The 20,205-nt window shown below is 30.8% G+C and overlaps 5 protein-coding genes across 6 annotated transcripts; 2 read left to right on the top strand and 3 right to left on the bottom strand.

The window, feature by feature from the left end:
- The first annotated feature begins 135 nt into the window (after window positions 1–135).
- LOC113509677 (asparagine synthetase [glutamine-hydrolyzing]) lies at window positions 136–2,734 on the top strand. Of its 2 annotated transcripts, none has more exons than XM_031910724.2 (2): window positions 136–313; window positions 919–2,734. In XM_031910724.2, the coding sequence occupies exon 2, from the start codon at window positions 929–931 to the stop codon at window positions 2,597–2,599; it is 1,671 nt and encodes a 556-aa protein (XP_031766584.2). In that variant the 5' UTR covers window positions 136–313; window positions 919–928; the 3' UTR covers window positions 2,600–2,734. The 2 variants fall into 2 exon arrangements, with proteins under 2 accessions (XP_031766584.2, XP_026748871.2); XM_026893070.3 differs by having other exon boundaries at window positions 136–301.
- Window positions 2,735–5,835: 3,101 nt separating this feature from the next.
- Window positions 5,836–6,941, bottom strand: LOC113509883 (uncharacterized). Its single transcript, XM_026893310.3, has one exon. The coding sequence runs from the start codon at window positions 6,795–6,797 to the stop codon at window positions 6,117–6,119; it is 681 nt and encodes a 226-aa protein (XP_026749111.2). The 5' UTR covers window positions 6,798–6,941; the 3' UTR covers window positions 5,836–6,116.
- Window positions 6,942–7,126: 185 nt separating this feature from the next.
- On the top strand, window positions 7,127–8,189 carry LOC113509882 (uncharacterized). The gene is made up of 2 exons (XM_031910872.2): window positions 7,127–7,469; window positions 7,893–8,189. The coding sequence occupies exons 1-2, from the start codon at window positions 7,407–7,409 to the stop codon at window positions 8,187–8,189; spliced, it is 360 nt and encodes a 119-aa protein (XP_031766732.2). The 5' UTR covers window positions 7,127–7,406.
- A 28-nt stretch (window positions 8,190–8,217) lies between these two features.
- On the bottom strand, window positions 8,218–14,447 carry LOC113509592 (protein farnesyltransferase/geranylgeranyltransferase type-1 subunit alpha). Its single transcript, XM_026892942.3, has 5 exons — window positions 13,874–14,447; window positions 12,472–12,595; window positions 11,023–11,113; window positions 10,218–10,357; window positions 8,218–9,007 (listed from the first exon to the last, which is right to left on the bottom strand). The coding sequence occupies exons 1-5, from the start codon at window positions 14,001–14,003 to the stop codon at window positions 8,494–8,496; spliced, it is 999 nt and encodes a 332-aa protein (XP_026748743.2). The 5' UTR covers window positions 14,004–14,447; the 3' UTR covers window positions 8,218–8,493.
- A 1,603-nt stretch (window positions 14,448–16,050) lies between these two features.
- LOC113509881 (pupal cuticle protein C1B-like) lies at window positions 16,051–18,703 on the bottom strand. Its single transcript, XM_031910728.2, has 4 exons — window positions 18,545–18,703; window positions 17,993–18,169; window positions 17,349–17,504; window positions 16,051–16,311 (listed from the first exon to the last, which is right to left on the bottom strand). The coding sequence occupies exons 1-4, from the start codon at window positions 18,554–18,556 to the stop codon at window positions 16,210–16,212; spliced, it is 447 nt and encodes a 148-aa protein (XP_031766588.1). The 5' UTR covers window positions 18,557–18,703; the 3' UTR covers window positions 16,051–16,209.
- Between the last annotated feature and the right edge of the window lie 1,502 nt (window positions 18,704–20,205).

The following is a 20,205-nucleotide window of genomic DNA, read 5'->3' on the forward strand; positions in this document are numbered from 1 at the left end:
TTATTTAAAAATTTTTCGCAGAAATCGATTATTGGTGTTTAATAAAATCAATTGTAGACGTTTCGATTAGTATTAAATATAGAAAAATCAATTTTTATTTTATCGATTCTCTTCCATTAATCTCACATCCCTAACCAAGGCCGGCTCGCATCCGGTCGCAGTCGGTACTCGGTTAGGTTAGGTGTAGTAGTATTTAGTTGGGACTTATGATGAGTTATCGTCTATTTTGTCATATTTATATTCGCCGAAAATAAAATTATCGAATATTGATATCAGCATATACACACATAAATATATTTTGGTGAGTAATTAGGTTAGTATAACTTTAACTTATTATTTATAATAAACTACAATTCAACACCCAAATTCACTTAAAAAATATTAAACGTAAGCTAAAAACAACTTCTTTAATTAGATGAAGGTTACAATTATATCAAATATAATTCGTAAGCATCTATTATGCTTACGAATTATATTTGAGAAATACGGCAACCTACTAAAATAACCTCAAATAACCATGATTAAATTATATATACATATATATAATTAAATCATAACATATATAATGTATAATGAAAATCCAAATCATATATATATATATATATATATATATATATATATATATATATAATATATATAATTTTGATCAACCCTCCTTGGATATGCATTTGCTGGTGGTATCCGCCACGTACAAGTATATGGAGAAAAGAACTGAGGAAAAAGAGGGGGATGTTGGGAGTGAGCAAAGGAAGTTGGTAAAAAAGATGAATACTGGTCACAAACTGCAGTGGCTCAGGAGAACATGGTTGCATACCCGTGTGCCCTTACTCTAGAACCGGACAAATCACTAAAAAAGATCACCCCTGGCACAAGCTAATACAACTATAAATTTCTAAAATATAATAATATTTCTTTCAGATTTAATAAGATGTGTGGCATTTGGGGCACTTTCGGAGTAGACGGAAGCTTAACTCCCGCCTGTCACAAATGCTTTTCATGCATTGAACACCGCGGCCCAGATGCGTGGCGTATAGAACAAGACGTCCGCGAACCACTCGCAATACTGGGATTCCGAAGGCTCGCCATTGTCGACGGCTTGCATGGCATGCAGCCTATGCGACTACATCAATATCCACGCACTACTCTAGTTTGCAACGGTGAAATATACAACTTCAAACGTCTTCAAACACAATATGAATTTCCCTATGAAACCAAATGCGATGTCGAAGCTATCATTCACACCTATCATAAATTTGGCATGGAAGACACTGTTAAAAAACTTGATGGCGTATTCGCTTTTTGTTTAATTGATGGCGAAAAAAGAAAAATATATTTAGCGCGAGATCCATATGGTGTTCGACCTTTATTCAAGCTTCATGACGAAGTAAACGGTGTCATGGCAATTGCTTCAGAAGGTAAAGGTCTAATGGGACTTAAAATAAAATCCAATGAAACTACTACATTGGGACAATTCCCTCCTGGACATTTCGAAGTGTGGAGTATATTGGATAATGGAAAAGTGAAGAAAGATTACACTGAACAATACTTTAAACCAGGTACACCACCAAGATTTGAACCATTTGTTGCTGAATATGTTTTGAAAAATATGGATTTAAAAGAAAAGACTGCATATCTGTTAGAGGCAGCTTGTAGAAAAAGGTTAATGGCAGAAAGAAGAATAGGCTGTCTTCTAAGTGGTGGATTAGATTCTTCGCTAATTACAGCATTAGTAGTAAAACTTGCCAAAGAAGAAAAACTGCCTTACAAAATTCAAACGTTTGCTATTGGAATGGATGACTCGCCTGATTTGGCCGCTGCTCGGACTGTGGCAGAATATCTCGGTACAGAACATCATGAAGTAAAATTCACTGAAGAGGATATTAAAGAAGAATTGGATAATGTCATATATCATTTGGAATCTCATGATATTACAACAATACGTGCTAGTTTACCCATGTATCTTTTATCAAAATACATAAAAAAGAATACTGAAACTACAGTCGTCTTTAGTGGAGAAGGTGCTGATGAGCTGGCCCAAGGATATATTTATTTTAGAGATGCGCCATCACCAAAAGCCGGCCACGAAGAAAGCAAACGACTACTTTCAGATATTTACTTATATGATGGTTTGCGGGCAGACCGTACAACTAGTGCTTTCAGTTTAGAACTAAGAGTGCCATTTTTAGACATTCAGTTCACTCACCATTATCTCAGTATAGACCCAACTCTACGTCAACCTCAAAACGGTATAGAAAAATATTTATTACGTAGTAGTTTTGACAAGAGTGGTCTATTACCGGATGCAATTCTATGGCGACATAAAGAAGCGTTTAGTGACGGTGTTGCATCTCTGAAAAAGTCTTTATTCACAACTTTATCAGAAATAATCTCTGAAAGGCTTCCAGAGGAAGACATTATCTATAAAGGGGTACAGCCTACAACAAAAGAAGCTAAGTATTATCGCTACATATTCGAGGTATCTTTTCCAGGACAACATCATTTCACGCCGTATTATTGGATGCCTAAATGGGTACAAGTTACGGATCCCTCTGCTAGGTTTATTAAACATTATGCTGCATCATCGTCCGTTAACAACTAAAACTTATACTTCTACAACATATAAATTGTTTTATTACAAAGATATGGTTTATATAAAGTAAGCGAAATATTAATGTCAAAATACAAACAATTTTATCTATGTAACAATAAGTCTACAATAAATCTCTAACAAAAATGATGGAGTTAACATTTAATAAAAACTGAAACTGCCATTAGTACAGGATCTTCTGGAATACATTTTAATCAATATTATTTAAATGAAATCATTCTAAAAAATAATTCAAACATTTTTAAATACAAAGATTTTAGGTATAGAAATACGAAGACATAAGGTTCCTTGTAACTATGTAAAATTTTAAATATAGGTAGTTAATTTGGAAGAGAAACAATGTTATTGTTTGTGATTAATATAGTTCACGATGTGCTACTTTAATAAGTAAAATTATTAGAGGAAATTACAAAAATATTACATTACGTCAAAAGGTTTAGAAATCTGTGTGTACCAACATAACCGTGGTGGCTTACGTAACAGGGAATTATAGCATAACACTATAAACAAAGTTTCTACCTACACTACACTGTATATACTTAAATATATATTAAATCAATCAATATATTATACACTTAAACGAACGCTAAAAATAAAAATGTGATAAGTATTACTTATTTGAAATGGAATCGTATTGATATTATAGTACCTAATCGGTAATAATTTTATAATGAAAAATTTTACATGCTTTTACAAGGTGATTCGATAAGTTATGTACATTTTATAGCTACATAAAATCTATACCTACCTGTATGTGTAATAGATGTGTTCTTTTATTGACTTGTTACAATCTTAGAAATACACAATTATTATGCATTTATAAAATTATTTATTTCATATTTTTTTATTCCTGTTAAGTACTTGACAGAATAAATGAGTTATTTATTGAGAACAAAATAAAACATCCTAAAATATAGAAATAAATGTACGCTCCTACCATGGAAATGTACTCTACATTTCCACCACCATTTTTGCCACCACACATATATACATTCACCAAAATATAAACAAAACACTAAGTATTTAGCTAATAATCCTTCTGCAAAGCCTTACAACCTTACAAACTTTAAAACACAAAAAAACCGGTGTGCATTTCGAATTTTTATAAAATCCTTTTTTGTGATCTAGTCTTTAGTTTACACAGGCTTTATAGTAATGTTTAGACTTTAATCTAACTTAATAGACACACTTACGTTCTATCCAATAGAAACAAAATCATCTAGCACTACTTTTTTCTTTGAAAAATTATATAAACTCTTATTTTTATTGAAGGATTTTACAAACTGATAAACAAAATTACAACGATAAAACAACAGTTATAGCGCATAGTGAACATAGGTATCTACCATTAAGTACTATTGTACGTATGTAATAATTACATAAAAAAAAACTAAATTAAAAGTAAATAATATTTGATGGTAACTATATTTTAAGGGGATGCAAAGAGAGATAAAGATAGTGCGATGTAGCTAGTGAGTATAAAAGTAACAGTAAAAATGTAATATTTATGATCTGTTAATTTTTCAGCTAAATTCACGTAAACGTATCCATTGCTCTGTCAGAACAGAGACTCAGTCTGTACAGCCCATCCGTAGGCAAACGGTCACCTGTGGACTTCTGCAACATCAGGAATGTCACGTACGAGAAATTTTGAAATAAAAATGTTACGTTCGACAGATTATTTACTATCGTAAGCATAAATAAAGACTCAAATAGATGTCGTAGTTATATTAGTAGATACTTTAATTCATTCATACTTTAATTATAATCCAAAATTAAGTACAATAGAGTTTAAGTAAATATTGAAATTTAGTCGAATTTTTGGATCAATAAGTAACCGTCATCTATAGACATGAACAGTATCAAGACCAGAACATTTTGTACAATTTGTTTTTAGTAAACATCTATTAGTAGAGAAGTAATAGTTTATAAAAGTATTAAAATCAGCATTATTAATTATTTTTTTAAAAAGTTAATAATTTTTTCGGAACGATTTAGTGCGAAATGAGATTTGCTATAAGTAAATAAACTCGTAACATCATGGATTTAGTATTGACCCGAAAAAAAGTATGTTAAGTATGAATATACAGTATCTATTATGTAGTATTTTTTTTCTATTTATTTAGTCGAAAAGATATTTATGTTTCGTACCTACTTACATGAACTATAAATCACAAATTGATACAGCTGGCTAGATAAAGGTCCCTAATATTAACTCATCAAACATCTAACATGCCTAAATCCCTACCTACTAACTAACATAATTACTCCCAAATTCTAGTATTATTAGAATTGTTTGTGTCAATATCTTACATACATAATCCTATCTACATTATATACATTCTAATCTTTAAAATGACTAAATATTTATGTAGATAAGATCCTCATTAATAAATGTGAAAGTTTACAAGACATTTGTTTGTTTGTTAATCAATCTAGCTTAAATAGCTGAACAGATTGGAATGAAATTTAGTAGGCTATATCCTAATTTAACACATAGGTTACTCTACATACTAATCACGCGGGCAAAGCCACGGGTAACAGTGCTAGTTATATATAAATCCACCTATTATATGGAACAACATTCGTCATAAAGTCATACGTTGAACTCTATTTAAAATCGAAGTAATTTGGAGACTTTAGGTATACGAAATTGAGTAAATGAGTGTTTTTATGTCCCCTTTGTATTCCTACTTACATTTTGTATTAAAATGGATTACAGCACTATTTTTATAGCATACGGGGCTCATATAAAGACATCATCATCATTAAAACTATCCACCATCCAAATTTCAACATAAGTCTCCATCATATGTCGTCATAAAGTACGATCCTGCACCACATGCATCCAATGACTCCCTGTGACACTTCTGAGATCGTCACTCTCGCGGTAACGGAGTAGGACATATAGTACTTCATAATATTATAGTCGTTGAATAACAACTAACGGCCATTATATCTTAATCACCTATAGTCACGCATTTTATCTTAGTGTTGACCGGACTAGTTACTTTGGCTCCTATTGAGTGTGAAACTAGACAGTCAACTCCAGATATATTTATGTGAATAAAGTCATCATAAATAACCCTATAATTGTCAGGAATGGCAATGCCTCATATCATGCCATGGACGTTACATTACAGTTTGTGATGCGTATGGAAATATTCGACTACATTTCATCAGATAAGCATTCAATATGGTGCTTTTAAATTGAACAGAATAAACAATAGTAAACGGAGGTGTATATAATATATTAACAACAGCCTGTATTTTCATTATAGTAGATACCATTATAGTATTTTCAATTAATCATATTAGAAATTATTTCGCAATAAAACTCTTCTTTCATCATTCTTATCGTAGTAGGTAGATACAAATATGTGCGTACTTACAAAGATCTATAGAATTTATTTCTTTTGCATTGACTATGTAGCTATTTACACAGGTGTATAATATTTGAATCGAGTGTATCGACATTCGTTACTATCTACAATACTTTTTATTAAACTCAAAACATGTTTATTAAAGGTGGTCTGATAGAATCTATAAAATTGTTCATACGTGAACAATTACCTTTTAAGGCTTGATTTTTTTTATTTTGCTGGTATTCCAAATTGTCATCAATAAAAGTTACTTTTTCATGATTATTTTCTCTTTTATTACGACTGCACTTCAGCGTGTCACTTGAACAGTCGCTTATAGTATCATAAAAAGTCAAATTAGAATAACCCGGCTCAGGTTTACCAGTAACTGAAGTAGTTTTATCTATATATTTAAAATTCCTTCCTATAGATTTATCACATGTAAACATTTTAGAATTGGTTTCTAATTCCTCGTCCTTTAAGACTCTAGTTGAGCCTTTGTGTAATGCGTTTAAAGCGACCAAACAAGTAGGGCATAGTACAAAATTATTACGAAGGTAATCGATCTTAACACTTTGCTGCTGAGGTACTATTTCAATGTGTCTGTCGTCTCGAATTTTATTACCACTCGTAGTTTGTACAAATTGATCAGAAGAGCTGTTTGACTTTTTTACCTGAATCCCTTGTTCAACTTGATTACCAATTTTCCAATAGCGGGAATTATTTTTATAAGTTTTACATGTACAAGTTAAGTTTGCTAATCGTTGCTTTAGTGCACGTAGTTCTATAGGTTCACAGCAATTGCTATTTATGTTTGGGTTCATCATCCTTTCACTGACAAATATAAACGATTAGTTCTTGAAAATCAAATGTCGATAGACTACCGATTCATACTTTTATAATAATATTACATAATTACATCATGCCTGAAATATTTTGTTACGTCTATGTGAAAAGTTAGGTTCAATTCTCTATGGTTAAAATTTTATATAGGATCATAGACAATGGTAGTTATAAATAGTGGTTTAAATATATATATATATATATATATATATATATTTACAACTTTTTTCTAATCTAAGAGTAACGACTTAAATACTAGGTACTAAAATTGCGCCTTATATTAATAATTTTAAGTAGTTACTTATAAACTAAAAACTTGTAATGTTTAAAATATTAAAGACGTAGTATAATTATATGCAATCTAGTTACATTTATACTTATATTGCATGGAACATAACTCAATATGTTTTTGCATGAAACCTCTTGAATCAATATATTCGTGACATCACATGGATCCGACACAACTGTTCATATAATACCAAATAATGTAGACGTATGACGCTAATCAAAAAGCTATTTAACATATTATACAATGCTGAGACGTCAATTAATTTTCTTTAAATATTTTATTCAACTGTAACTATTATTTAAATATGAAAAAACAGAACAGTAAAAAACAAAATAAGGGGGCTTCAAACCCACAATTTACGAGTAAGGTAATAACAATTGTACACTATGTAGAGAAGACAATATACCTAACACTTTAAAGTTAAAATAACTGCGGCTTCAGAGCCCATTATATGAAAGTGGGGTCTTATGAAATATCTCGATGTTCAGGGGGCCTCTGTGTACAAATTTTTTAAGGCAATGGTTTGTATTATACGTTAGAATTATTCACTTTTGTTTATTGTTTTTTAATAGATAGAGAGGTTGCTTATTATTATATAAACGTTCACTATTCTTTTTATTTTTTGAACTTAAGACAGAAACATGCAATTCACCTGAGAATAACCTTCACAGTAATCTTTATACGACTGCAATACCAAGAGCATTGCGTATGTAACGTCGAAATAAGCCGAAAGAAATTCTCTCAGATTTTGCAAATTCTGATAATGGTTACTAATTTATTATAATTTTAGCCCTTCTGTGACTGTACAAAATGCAAATGCAATAATTGTCCAGATATACTAGAGATGCTCGCAATAACAGTCACTGATAAATCATGTGATTTTGGTTCTAAGGTCAAAGGTAAAAAGGCTCAGCATGACGAACCAAATGTAAGAAATAGACCTAGTCTCATGAATGTTATCCATGGTTCAGAGTGTAATTGCGAAGTGATGGCGCACGCAGTTCGCTCTCACGTGCACATGAACCTTGGACTACCCGACATGCACACAGCTAACACTTCAGAGAAACAAAACTCTTCCAATAATTAGAACGCCACGACAGCGAAATAAAAATCAGTTTCCAGTTTTTATGTTTTATTTTTCTTTTATACATTCAGAAAAATAAAGTATTAACAATAACACAAAAATGTGCATTTTGGATTCGATTTATAAAAAGTATCGGAAACAACAAGCTAAGAATTAAATGGTTTGTTGCTATTGCAATTTTGCAAATTTTTTCGTTCACTTTTATACACTTGCTACAAAAATTCAAACAAAGACTGAAAGGCCATTAAAATAACAGACGTTTAGCTTATTTTTTTTTTTTATTTCCTAGCTACTTAATGAGATAATTTTAATTATCAATATTATTTTCGTGGTTGTCCGTCTCATTCTGCGCTTTTTGGATTTTCTTGAATTTATCACAGACATAATTCCAATATTTACTTCTGATTTTATCATATTTTGTTGCTAAATCATGACAAAGTAGTATAGCTCTATCAGCATTATGGAAAGTATTGGTTTCTCCTTTCTTTATGGCTTCATCACACATGTCAATAATAAAAGCTAATAAATATGGAGATCGACATTTGTTCTTATATAATTCTTCGCAAAATGACGTCACAACAGCATTGCCATTGATTCCTCTTTTATCGTGAAAACAAACACCTCTCAGGTAATTCCATGAGCTCTCATTATTCTTTACAAATTTAATCTTCTCCAATGTATAGCAAATTTCTCTTTGTACATTCAGATCTGACCAACCTAAGTGATTATTCATCACAAAGTAGCGTTGATTCCATGCAGAATTATTACGGACATCTTCGGTTATTAAATTGTCAACAAATTCTAGTTCTTTGTCAAATAGGCTGTAAAATGTAATATATTTTATGTAATTTGTATATAACAAAGCAATTTATTGACTAAATAAATTGATCCAAAAATATGAAAACCATATTTTAATGATTATTTAATTATTGTGAGATTGACTTGGTGTTAATGGAACGAAAATAGCTGTGGCATGGTGAAGAAGGTGAAACCACGGCTGTTTTCAATCACAAAATAAGTTTTGAAATATGATTGTCATATCATAATGGAATTTTTAATCACTATAATACTGATCATCTATATACTTATCGATTACATAGAACTTACACTAAATACATACACAATAACCAGAACCAAAGATCGCAATGCAAATACGTATAGATAGAAGCATAGACAGATTTTTAAACATTTGCTCTCTCAAAATTTTCACGAGAAAATTACCGAGTGACAAAGCATACAATTATGAATTACAAAAATAAAAAAGGCATGAATTACTAACAAAGATCGTTAAATCTCTAACAGGTAAATATTTTTTCTTAATAAAATAAAATTTACTGCACTTGACTTCATAATTTAATAATTACAATTGTTTTAAAAATAGTGTATTCTTCTTAAGTTAACAAAAAGCAATTAACAGTCAAAACATACGAAAAGGAAAACGAGACGAAGCCAATAGTCTACTAACAGATGTAAAAAAATATTATTTTCAAACCAATTGCTAATATCATCGAAAATTTGCAAGAGACAAACTAATGAATGTAACATAACAGTTCTAATTCATAACAAAATTTCCAACCAAACACTGTCTAATATCTTTATCATGTTGGAATTAAAAAAAAAAAGAGGATCAGTATCTTTAAAATAAAAAAATTATCCACCAATTCCTGGCTTCATATCTTTGGGGACTCGAAAGAGAATTGTTCCAAATACCAAACATATGAGTTAAAGTTAATCCCAATTCAGTATTTTATAAAACTAAAATATCTTATCCAACTTTAAAATTGATATATGTACCTAGTCAATAAAAACATCAGAACCTCTACTTTCAAAACTATATATGCGTAACTAAAGGTAACATATATTCTATTGCTATAAAAGGGGAAGGGCGACAAATAAGATGGATAAATATTTAAAAATGATATAGCCAGAGCAGCATATTATTAGATAGGATACGTAAATTTTATGATATCACAATGTTAGATAATCACTATTTTATTATTATAATTGTGAAATTTGTTTAATATTACTTACCCGAATGTTTTCATGACCCATTGCCTATGCTGCCAGGCGTGATAATTTTTGGGATCCTGCAAAAGTGCATCCCCTGTTAGCTCTAACTCTAGCGATGGATCTTGCAACCACTCCACAAGTACTCTTCTGTGATGCCAAACCTGGAATTTATAAGATACAATGTTAAGTTAGTTTAACTTTCCATTATATATTTTTCTCATATAAACACACCTGGATCATAACAATAAATTGAGATTTTATCATTTTTTTTTTAAGGAAATAATGCAATAGATTTGAATATCGTTATCATGCGTGTTATTATGGCTTCTCTGAGTTTTTGAAGAAATTACTGACTATATATGTCATACTCACTGCTGTATGTTTCATACATAAAGTAATATCAGATAACAGCAATTTCTGAAATTTTATTTTTTTTCAAAAAGCTTTCTTTATCACTCTGAATTGATAATTCAACTGAAACATATTATGAACCACTAATAGTGTTTATATCAAAAATTTCCTCTTAATTTTTTCAATTTTTTTAATATTTTTTTTATACCAACAACAATTATATAGTAAATTATTGTACCTATTAACAATTAAACTGTTGCGTTACTCATTTAATTCAGTCCTATTAATATGATAAATGTAAGTTTGTAACAATGCATGGATGTTCATTAGCTTTTCATGCAAAAACTACTGAAGAAATTTGAATGAGATTTGGTAGATGGATAGATTATATCTAAAATTAAAGCACAGAATATTTTATATATTGATTCACACAGGTGAAGTCACATAATATAACTTGTGTAAAATAAATATAGACCTGATAGTTTTTGGGTGAGTGTTTTATGACAGCTTCTACATAATCTAACTCAGTTCTCAAATCTGTGCCCAAGGCCTGCAGTAGATCCCGCCTGTAATAAAAATATAGATAACATAATTTGAATGTAAATAAGTATTAAAAGCATTATATTAGAAATGAGTTGTATCTTCATGCTAAGTCTGCTGTGGATAATTAAAAAGAACCAAATAACAAAGGCTTCCTTATCCTTACAATCCTTATATTGAATAGTACATATTATTATAAAACTTGTCATGTGATCCTGGAATAGGTCACCCCTTCCATTCCCATGAGTGTGGTAAGAGGCGACTAAGGGATGGGCAGCAGCATTCCTCTTAAAATATCTCCAAAGCCTAACTGTGGTTGCCAAGCTGCCTGCCAATCGTGGCAACTATGTGGAGTTTGACTATGAAGCTTCTGTTCAGCAGTGGACAGTTAAAGGCTGATATGATGATTATAAAACTACTATGTAACACCAAAGTCCTCTTTATGGGAGTCTATATAATGATATTTCATCCTATATATAAACAACTAGCTGTATCCCACAATTTTGCCTGCACTAATCGGGACATAAATTGTCCTATGTGCTAAGTTAAGATATAATTGTTACTTATTCTTGTTCCATTAATCTAGGATAGACCATTAGTACAATATAAAACTATATACAAGAGGATATGATTTAGCATAATTACATTATTTATAATAAAAGTATTCAAAATTTAACAAATTTTATTCTGATATTTAAATAAAAATAAGTATAAAGATTACATCAAGGCAAGAATATTATAAATAGATCCCCTTTCAGATCTCTAAGAAATAAGATTAAAAGAATGTGGAAGTGACATCCATGGCAGTAAAAATATAAAGTTAAGTTATAAATATTTTTAAATCAATATAGGTACATAAATATTACACACATTGTTATTACACAATTTGAAATGACAGAATAATAATCCATTGGATGATAAGTCGTAAACATTGCACAATGTAGGCTAAAATGTTTTTTTTTTTTTTTTTATGCAATGATGAATGGCAAACAAGCTGAGGGCTCACTAAATGGGAAGTGGTAACCATCGCCTATAGACATGAGTACCATGGAAATAACAGAGTATGCTGTTTCGCCCATGATACTCCCCATGTGTTGCCATTGCTGAGGAGATGTTATAACTTTGTACCCTGTAAATTCACTGCCATATCCCACCCTTCACACTGAAACAGCCATGCAAACACATCACAGTAGAAACATGAATGGGACAGAGGTATCCAAGCAAACAACTTCTATACAAAGTCTCCCTCTGGTAATGGTGTGGTATGTATACCATATCCAGCAATTCCACTACAATGTCACACTTCAAAGTCAATTATAGCTATGCAAAACAACTTAGCAGCAGAAACATAAGTAAAACCTTATGTTATTAATAGGACACTTACCTATATTGCCATACTGTATAATTAGCAGGATTCAATTCAACAGCATCTTTAGTTAATTGCAGTGCCCTCTCAGACTTTTCATTACTTTGGAGTACTGCACGAAAATAATTGTAGACATCTTCAACTGAAATAAGTAAAAAACCACCACATTATGTATTTTGATATATTTGATACATTATGAAGTTTAATACATTAAATCCTAATAATAAATAAGTAACAATAGAAGAAATTAATTTATTTATTTAAATGCTTTTGTACATTTACTTATAGTATAGATATTAAGATATAGCAAAAATGTACACAGGTGGATTACCCTTAAAGGAATTTCTTCTAGTCAACCTTGAGTATCCGAATGGGGAAGATGTCTATAGGGTTTGTATATAAAGCATAACATATATGCTGCACAAATAATAGGATAAATAATAAATTATTACTAGCTAGACCAATAAGTATAAGTAGATAAACATATTAAGGACAAAAATTTTTATAGATAAAACTTCCTTTTTTTAATTCCTGTTCAAACAATGTAAGCGAGTTACCTATATAAATGTAACATATTTGGACTTGTATATTTCATACAACTGAGGAGATAAGTCAAGTGGATGTAATATAATGTAAATTGGACTCAATTTTCCATACTGAGCCTCTCATTTGGGCCCTTGTGCATATGAGTCATAACTAGTACAGCTAGCCCAGCTCCGTCCAAAAATACAGAAGCTTTCTAGGATATTCAAAGGCTTCACGGAGCGACCTCACTGTTCCGAGGATTTCTAAATATTGAGGAGCATCAGCTTCACATTCCAGGATTATAGGAGGATCTCCAAATGGTTCTCCATGGAAACTACTGTTTCATTTCTAGTCAATTTTTATACAACTTAGAATGGCAAACAAGCTGACAGCCCACCTGATGGAAAGTGGTAACCGTTGCTTATAAACATGAGCAGTACCATGGATATAACAGAGTATACTGTTTCGCTCATAATACCCCCCATGCGTTGCCATTCCTAAGGACTCAGGTGTTATTCCTCTGTACCCAGTAAATTCATTCAATTAAGATGAGGTTACTATTTAAGTTTTACCTAGATACCCTTATTCTAATAGTAAAATGTGTATAAATGAGAGATCTATTTATAAATAAAGTGAACACAGCCAGCATAATTTTTATGAACAATATCATGCAGCACAAACCCCATAATGAAATTTTACACTAATATTTCATTTATCTAAAAAATAAAGCTTCATATTCATTTAAAGATGAGCATCCTGATCATAGTTCAAGGTCTAAGATTACATCTACTACCTATGTCTAATAACTAACAAAGATAGGTAAGTAAATGTAATTTATAGAATGAAAAATAATAATGAATATATGAGACTATAAATGTATTTGTTAATAACTTACATTTTTCAGAGTGAGCAATAACCACGACTGGCGAAGGACCATCGTTCTCCGGTACCGGTTTCAAATCTCTCCACTCTGGTCGATCTTTATAAAGAGTCCAGGCAGCGTCATTCTCTCCGCTATCAGACATCCTCACGACTATAGGTTTATTTGCAATTTAATTCTTTTAACTTTGGTTATATTTACTAGATCACTTGTGTACACTAGATCGACGTGAATAAACACCTAGCTGTTATCTAAATCTAGAGCATTAGCGACTATTTAAAGTTATATCTTTAATTAAACACACAGTTAATTTTAAAGATTCAAGACTTGGCAGACGAGGAAAATATAATTTTAAATTGTGAATGAGGTTCCCTTTCCCTTAACAATATGGGCAACAACTTGCAAAAAAACGTTTATTTTTATGTATTACGTGTATATGTCTTTAATTATTTTACCAAATTTGATTACATATATTTTGTTTTTTTTACTTTAAAATATTGATATTGAGTACATTAGTAATAGAATTTCTCGAATGACTAAAAATACAATATAAACGATTAGCTGAAACGAAACACGTAATTAGACAGACCCGTCTATAACAATTCCAAAAAATCTTTTGTATATGAGCTATGCAACCATTTGAATATTTATAATATAATATAAAATTTCAGCCTTTGACACTAATTAATATTGATATTTTAGATAGAGTTCATTATAAATAGGTATACAATAGAATTGATTTGATCACTACTTCTTTAAACTGATCTCTAAATGAAAATTAAATTTGATATTGCAGCAAAATCTTTATTCTAAGGACCAACATGAACAAAATTTCTAATATATTTAAGTCAAAATTATTATAAATATAGTTTAGAATTAAATGAAACTATTAAATTAAAATATTAGGTTAAGAGATCGATTTAGATGTACTCAAAAGTCGACCCTTTTACTGAATTATTTTATTACCTTTATTGATATTTCTAAGTAGTTGCATAGATTTATTTTCCAGTTTTGTAAATATAAGGGTAGTGTTGATCCTAAATTTACACAGTAACCTGAGCTTAGCTGAATAAGTATTCAGCTACTCTGTCGTAATTGTCTTGTGTGTGTCATACTGACAGTAATTTTTTTTTAGTACGTTTGTTCCGTTGTGGACAGGCTAAGGTCGGAGACCATGCTGCCTAGTCTTCAATATAATAATTTGTCTTCAATAATACTGACAGTAAGTGTTAATGTCAGTGTCCCATTGATTTGTTTTTTATTCCATTTCAAACACAGCAAAAGCGCATCCCACCGGAAATTATTTATCGGAGATAAACAATTGTCTTTAATTAAAAGAATAAGTTTATAAAAATATACCAAGTCCAATATACAAATAAAATCATATGTAGACGTTAATTACTAATTATGCAGTTAATTAAAATAGAAATTAAATTGCTTTTTATGTTTTTTTTAGATGATAATGGAATGGTAGTATAATGATTAGAGCTTTTAATTTTATTTAGATTAATAGGTATAGTAACCTCGAAAAAAGCGACTAAGGGAACTTAATGATTGAAATATGGGCAACAAACTCCCTCCTTAGACATCGCAAAGGTAACTAACTGCGGTTGCCAACCCATCTACCAATTGTAGCAATTATTAATAGAACCTCCAAATAGGGGAGGCTTATGTTCAGCAGTAAACAGTTAATAGTTGATATAATTATAATGTTGTAAGACATTGAATGTCCTTTGCACGCTTAAATACCTTTTCTTTATCTTAAAAAAAAACTGCTGATACATGAAAATGCATTTTTTATTTTAGGACGCCATGACAGAAACAAGCTAAACAGCCAAGTTACATTTTTCAATGTTGCCAATCTTAGGCACAAATATTTCTAATATACTACAATAATGATGATGATAATCTCAAAAAGCGGTGACATTGAATTGAATAACGCTTTACTGTCGAGGATCCTGAGACCGATTCCCAGTCTAAATTTTCGAATTTTTAATGTTTGTTATTTAAAATAAAGATAAATTGTGCCACCGTCACATCAAGCAGAAATAGTAATAATATACATAGTAGAAACTATGTCAATATACCTATAATTACAGTTTACGTATGAGGTAAGTACCTAAGTACCTACTACCTACGTTGAATTTTTATACTTATATATACATACAATAGTATTCTCAAAAATAACATCAATAGATATTGAAAAATATTTTTATTGAGCTAAACTTATAGCACATGTAGATAACAAATAAATTACGTTATAACTAGTAGGTAATAAATGTAGAGGAACAATTCATATCAATAATATTTTATGTAATAATAGACGCTAGAAGTAGTGTCTCTTCATTTGATTACCAAGCGTAGGCGAGGCCGAGACCATTGGTATATGTCATGTGCGATACCGCAGGAGCTGCAGAATAGGCCACACCGAGAAGACCTCCCGCAGTCGCTACCTAAAAAGAAAGATAATAAATTAAATTATAAATAAATGAATATATAATAAAATAGAGATAAATGAAATTAAATTATATAGGTTTCAAGTTAGATACTCATTTCTGTATACATTTTCATAAAATTCAACAAATTTTTTATTGTATTCTCTGTCTATAACTTTCACAACTATGTTAGGAGTGAACAGACTAATGATATCTTATTCATGCATGTTGTATTTTAAAAAAAGAGTTCATAAACGGTAAACTTAGTAAATTTTAATCCTTAAGGATTTTCGGAACCAACCCTAGCAGTCTAAAAAAAGGTTGTCGAGATACCAAGTGATAACGTTTCCCTATCAGCACAGTGCCGCAGTTCATTTAAAACTACTTAAATTGCATATAATGTGATCCTAGGAAAACATTAATCGTACTAATAAAAAAGCCAAGTTCATAATTGGGGAAGATATACACCTTAGATTTATAGATAGAGCATCCAGCCTCAAAACGGGTCAATATTTTGTCAGCTATATTTGTATACAGCAATATTTGTCAAATTAGCTAACTGGTAATTTTTTAACAGTATTTTATATATTTATGCATATAATATATCTTAACGTATTATTTAATAAATAAAATGATTGTTTACGCATTAAAAAGATGCACAATTGATGAGACATAATAAATATAGAAGTTATAAAGGACTCATGACTATTTATCACGTAAATTTGTATGAAAAAGTTGACACGTTTTTCTCGAAGTATTTCTATGGAGACACTATACTTATCTATATAATCTAAAATATACACAAAGTTAAAACTAAATTCCAAACATTCTACTTTAGGAAGTTGACAAATAATATAGACGAAATATGTATGTATGTATGTAATATATATAATAATAAACGCTCTGATTCCGATATACATAACAAGTACTTTAGTCTCTACTACCACTAAAGATGTTTAAATTATTTATTTATGCATTTACACTAAAGGATACTACCAGAGCTATAGCAACTTTATGGGTAAATATATATACGATACGAGTAACAATGTAAGTACCTTCGCAACAGGAGCCGCCACACCCACGTGCGATACCAATGGAGCTGCTATTCCACCATAGGCTGGTGAAACCGCAAAGCCAGGATTGCTTACACGTATATCCGATTTGCGTACACTTGAAAACGGCGTGTCGATTGCCTTTGAGTATGTTGAAACCTAGAATTTTTTATACAACTTAAAATGGCAAACAAGCTGATAGCCCAACTGAAGAAAAGGGGCCTATATACATGAACAGTACCAAGGATATAACATAGTGTACTGTGTTGCACATGATGCTATATATACGTTGCCATTTCTGAGAACGAAGGTGCTATGTCTTTGTACACTGTCATATCCCACCCTTCAAATTGAAATATAGCTATGCAAATACAATTGCTTCACAATCTAATATCTTTAATATTATCCTTTAATCCTTTGTAGTGAGTTAAATAAGCATATTAATACAAACAGATTGACTGATTTTAACATTCTTTTAAAGTCAGTTTATGTTAAGGGACTGACATTGACGACATCCTAGTGTATTACAAACCATGGAATTTGTAAATTATTCCCCATTGTAAAAATTCCCGTGATAGTGTTCATGAAGTTAAACAACAACAAGGTTTTCTATAAAAATATTGAATTAACTTCTACAATAAACATACCTGGCCAAGATTAAAGGGGGACCTTAATATATTGGACTGCTGAGAGGCAATCGCAGGTTGCGCCGGATAAGCGCTATACGGGTTCCAACCCCCATAACTGTATGGGGCGCCGTACACACCGACAGGAGACACTATACCTGCCTGCGTGACGGCTACAGCACACGCCAATAATAAGATCTACAATAATAACAGAATTATATATATATTTTAGATCGCAAGTTAAGATAACAAGTTTACCTTGGCCTATGGACGCCTCTAATAACAGGGGTGTTACATACCATACATGTTGTTTATTTTAAAGAAACCTTATCTCACCCCTTCCGAAGTACTCCATATACTAACGTCTCTAGTTAAAGATTGGAAAGAAGCTAATTTCATAATCATTAAACTATTTAATTTTTATAGATCGACGTCACAAAGTGATCACGTGGAAGTTATTGTCACTCTGTCTGTAATTTTTCAGCTTGTTTGCCATTCCATTTTTTACAAAATATCCCTTTTTATAATAAAATAATCACAGATAATTATAACAACATAAAAATACTTACTTACTTTTATAATCATAATTCTTGTCCAACCCTTTAAAGCCTGGATGCAAAGTGTTGTTAGTACAGGCGCGGCAAGGCTTTTATAGCACGAGTGCTATGTCAACACATGTTTATTAGAATGGACATGTGTGATATAATAGTACATAGTAATAATATAATGCACTAAGGTGATATGAGAGCATTGTAAGCCGCCATATTGGGAGCACGAGCTTTGGAAAAAGTGTACGCAGCTTAGGCGCGGCGGCGACAACAAGGACAATATTATTTCAAACGATTTATATAAAATTGCATAAAAATATATGTAATTTTATTATATTAAAAACGTTTTAAATAAATTTCTTTATATAAAATACATGTAAAAAAAAATAATAGCTCCGTACACTTTTGTCCTGCCTTGTCAGCCTTGATGTAAGTACTCCAAGAATTGTTTTAATTGTTTAAAAAAAAATTAAAAATAGACAAGGATATTAGATAAGTTGTTTGGTCCCAATTATTAACTACTACTTTTTAGCTGCGACTTCGTCTGCATAACCTTACATATTTATTTTAAAGTAGCTGTCAGCGCCGGCTTTTATTTTTTTTAACCCACATTCTTCACTTTTTTGTACAATTTTTCAAATATTTTCTTTTATACAGACCTTGTCTTAACAATTACAAACAAATAAAAGTATAATTAAGCCAAATAGGTGTATTAGTACTGAAGTGATGCGTTTATATACATGGTTTATAAACTAAATTACTGTGGCTAAGTACCTTTGTACGCAGGCATAGATAAAATATGTAGTGGATCGAAATTTATGATGAGTTTTAATGATACCACGGAGTAACATAAAGAACTTGTACTTTTCCTTTTTGCGCAAACCAATTTTGTACTTTTAGAATAATAAAAAACCTGTTATTAGCCTTAATATTTTAAATACTAGTTTGTAAATATTAACTGTAACGCCGTTGGTTTCTAATAATAAATAAATAAACTCACATTCACATAGCAAGTACTTATACACACCTACTTTACCCGTAGGCCTGCAATTTCAATCAAACCCGGACCTTATTGTTACCTGTGCTAGAATGGAATTGATCTAGGGTAAAAATAATAGTGTCCGACCGAAATTTCGGTTTCGGTTTCAGCTAGCTTCGGCCAAAAATTTTACTTTCGGCCTTAGTTTCGGTTTCGGCGAAAAATTAGCCGAAACATTCGACCGTGGCGAAACTTTGTGTGTGTATTTGTGTTATGTGTGTGTTTAACAAAAAGTTTTTTTTTTTAAATTTTACTTCCAAGATTAAGTCATAATTTTTACATGTTTTTTCATATAAATATATATGACATATTTGTTACATACTTTAATTAGTGTTTATTATTACCCTTTAAGTATCTGTGTGTTTGTGTGAATAATTGTGTAATAAATATACTAAATTTCAGTATAGAAGAGAAATTTTAAATATGTTTTAGTAAATTTCGGTTTCGGTTTTGACCGAAACAGAGACCAAGGCCGAAAGTTCTGTTTTGGTTTCGGCTATAAAACCTGTTTCGGACAGACACTAAAAAATAACTTACTTTTTTATATTGTCGATTAACGTGAATAAACTAATAACCCAAGAAGTAGACCAAGTCTATCAAGTTTTAGGTAGCTACTAATCTTAGTAGTTACTCTAGGATATACCTAA

The sequence above is a fragment of the Galleria mellonella genome, unplaced genomic scaffold (genome assembly GCF_026898425.1).
Source record: "Galleria mellonella isolate WM207_F2 unplaced genomic scaffold, CSIRO_AGI_GalMel_v1 utg57, whole genome shotgun sequence".
Lineage (NCBI taxonomy): Eukaryota > Metazoa > Arthropoda > Insecta > Lepidoptera > Pyralidae > Galleria > Galleria mellonella.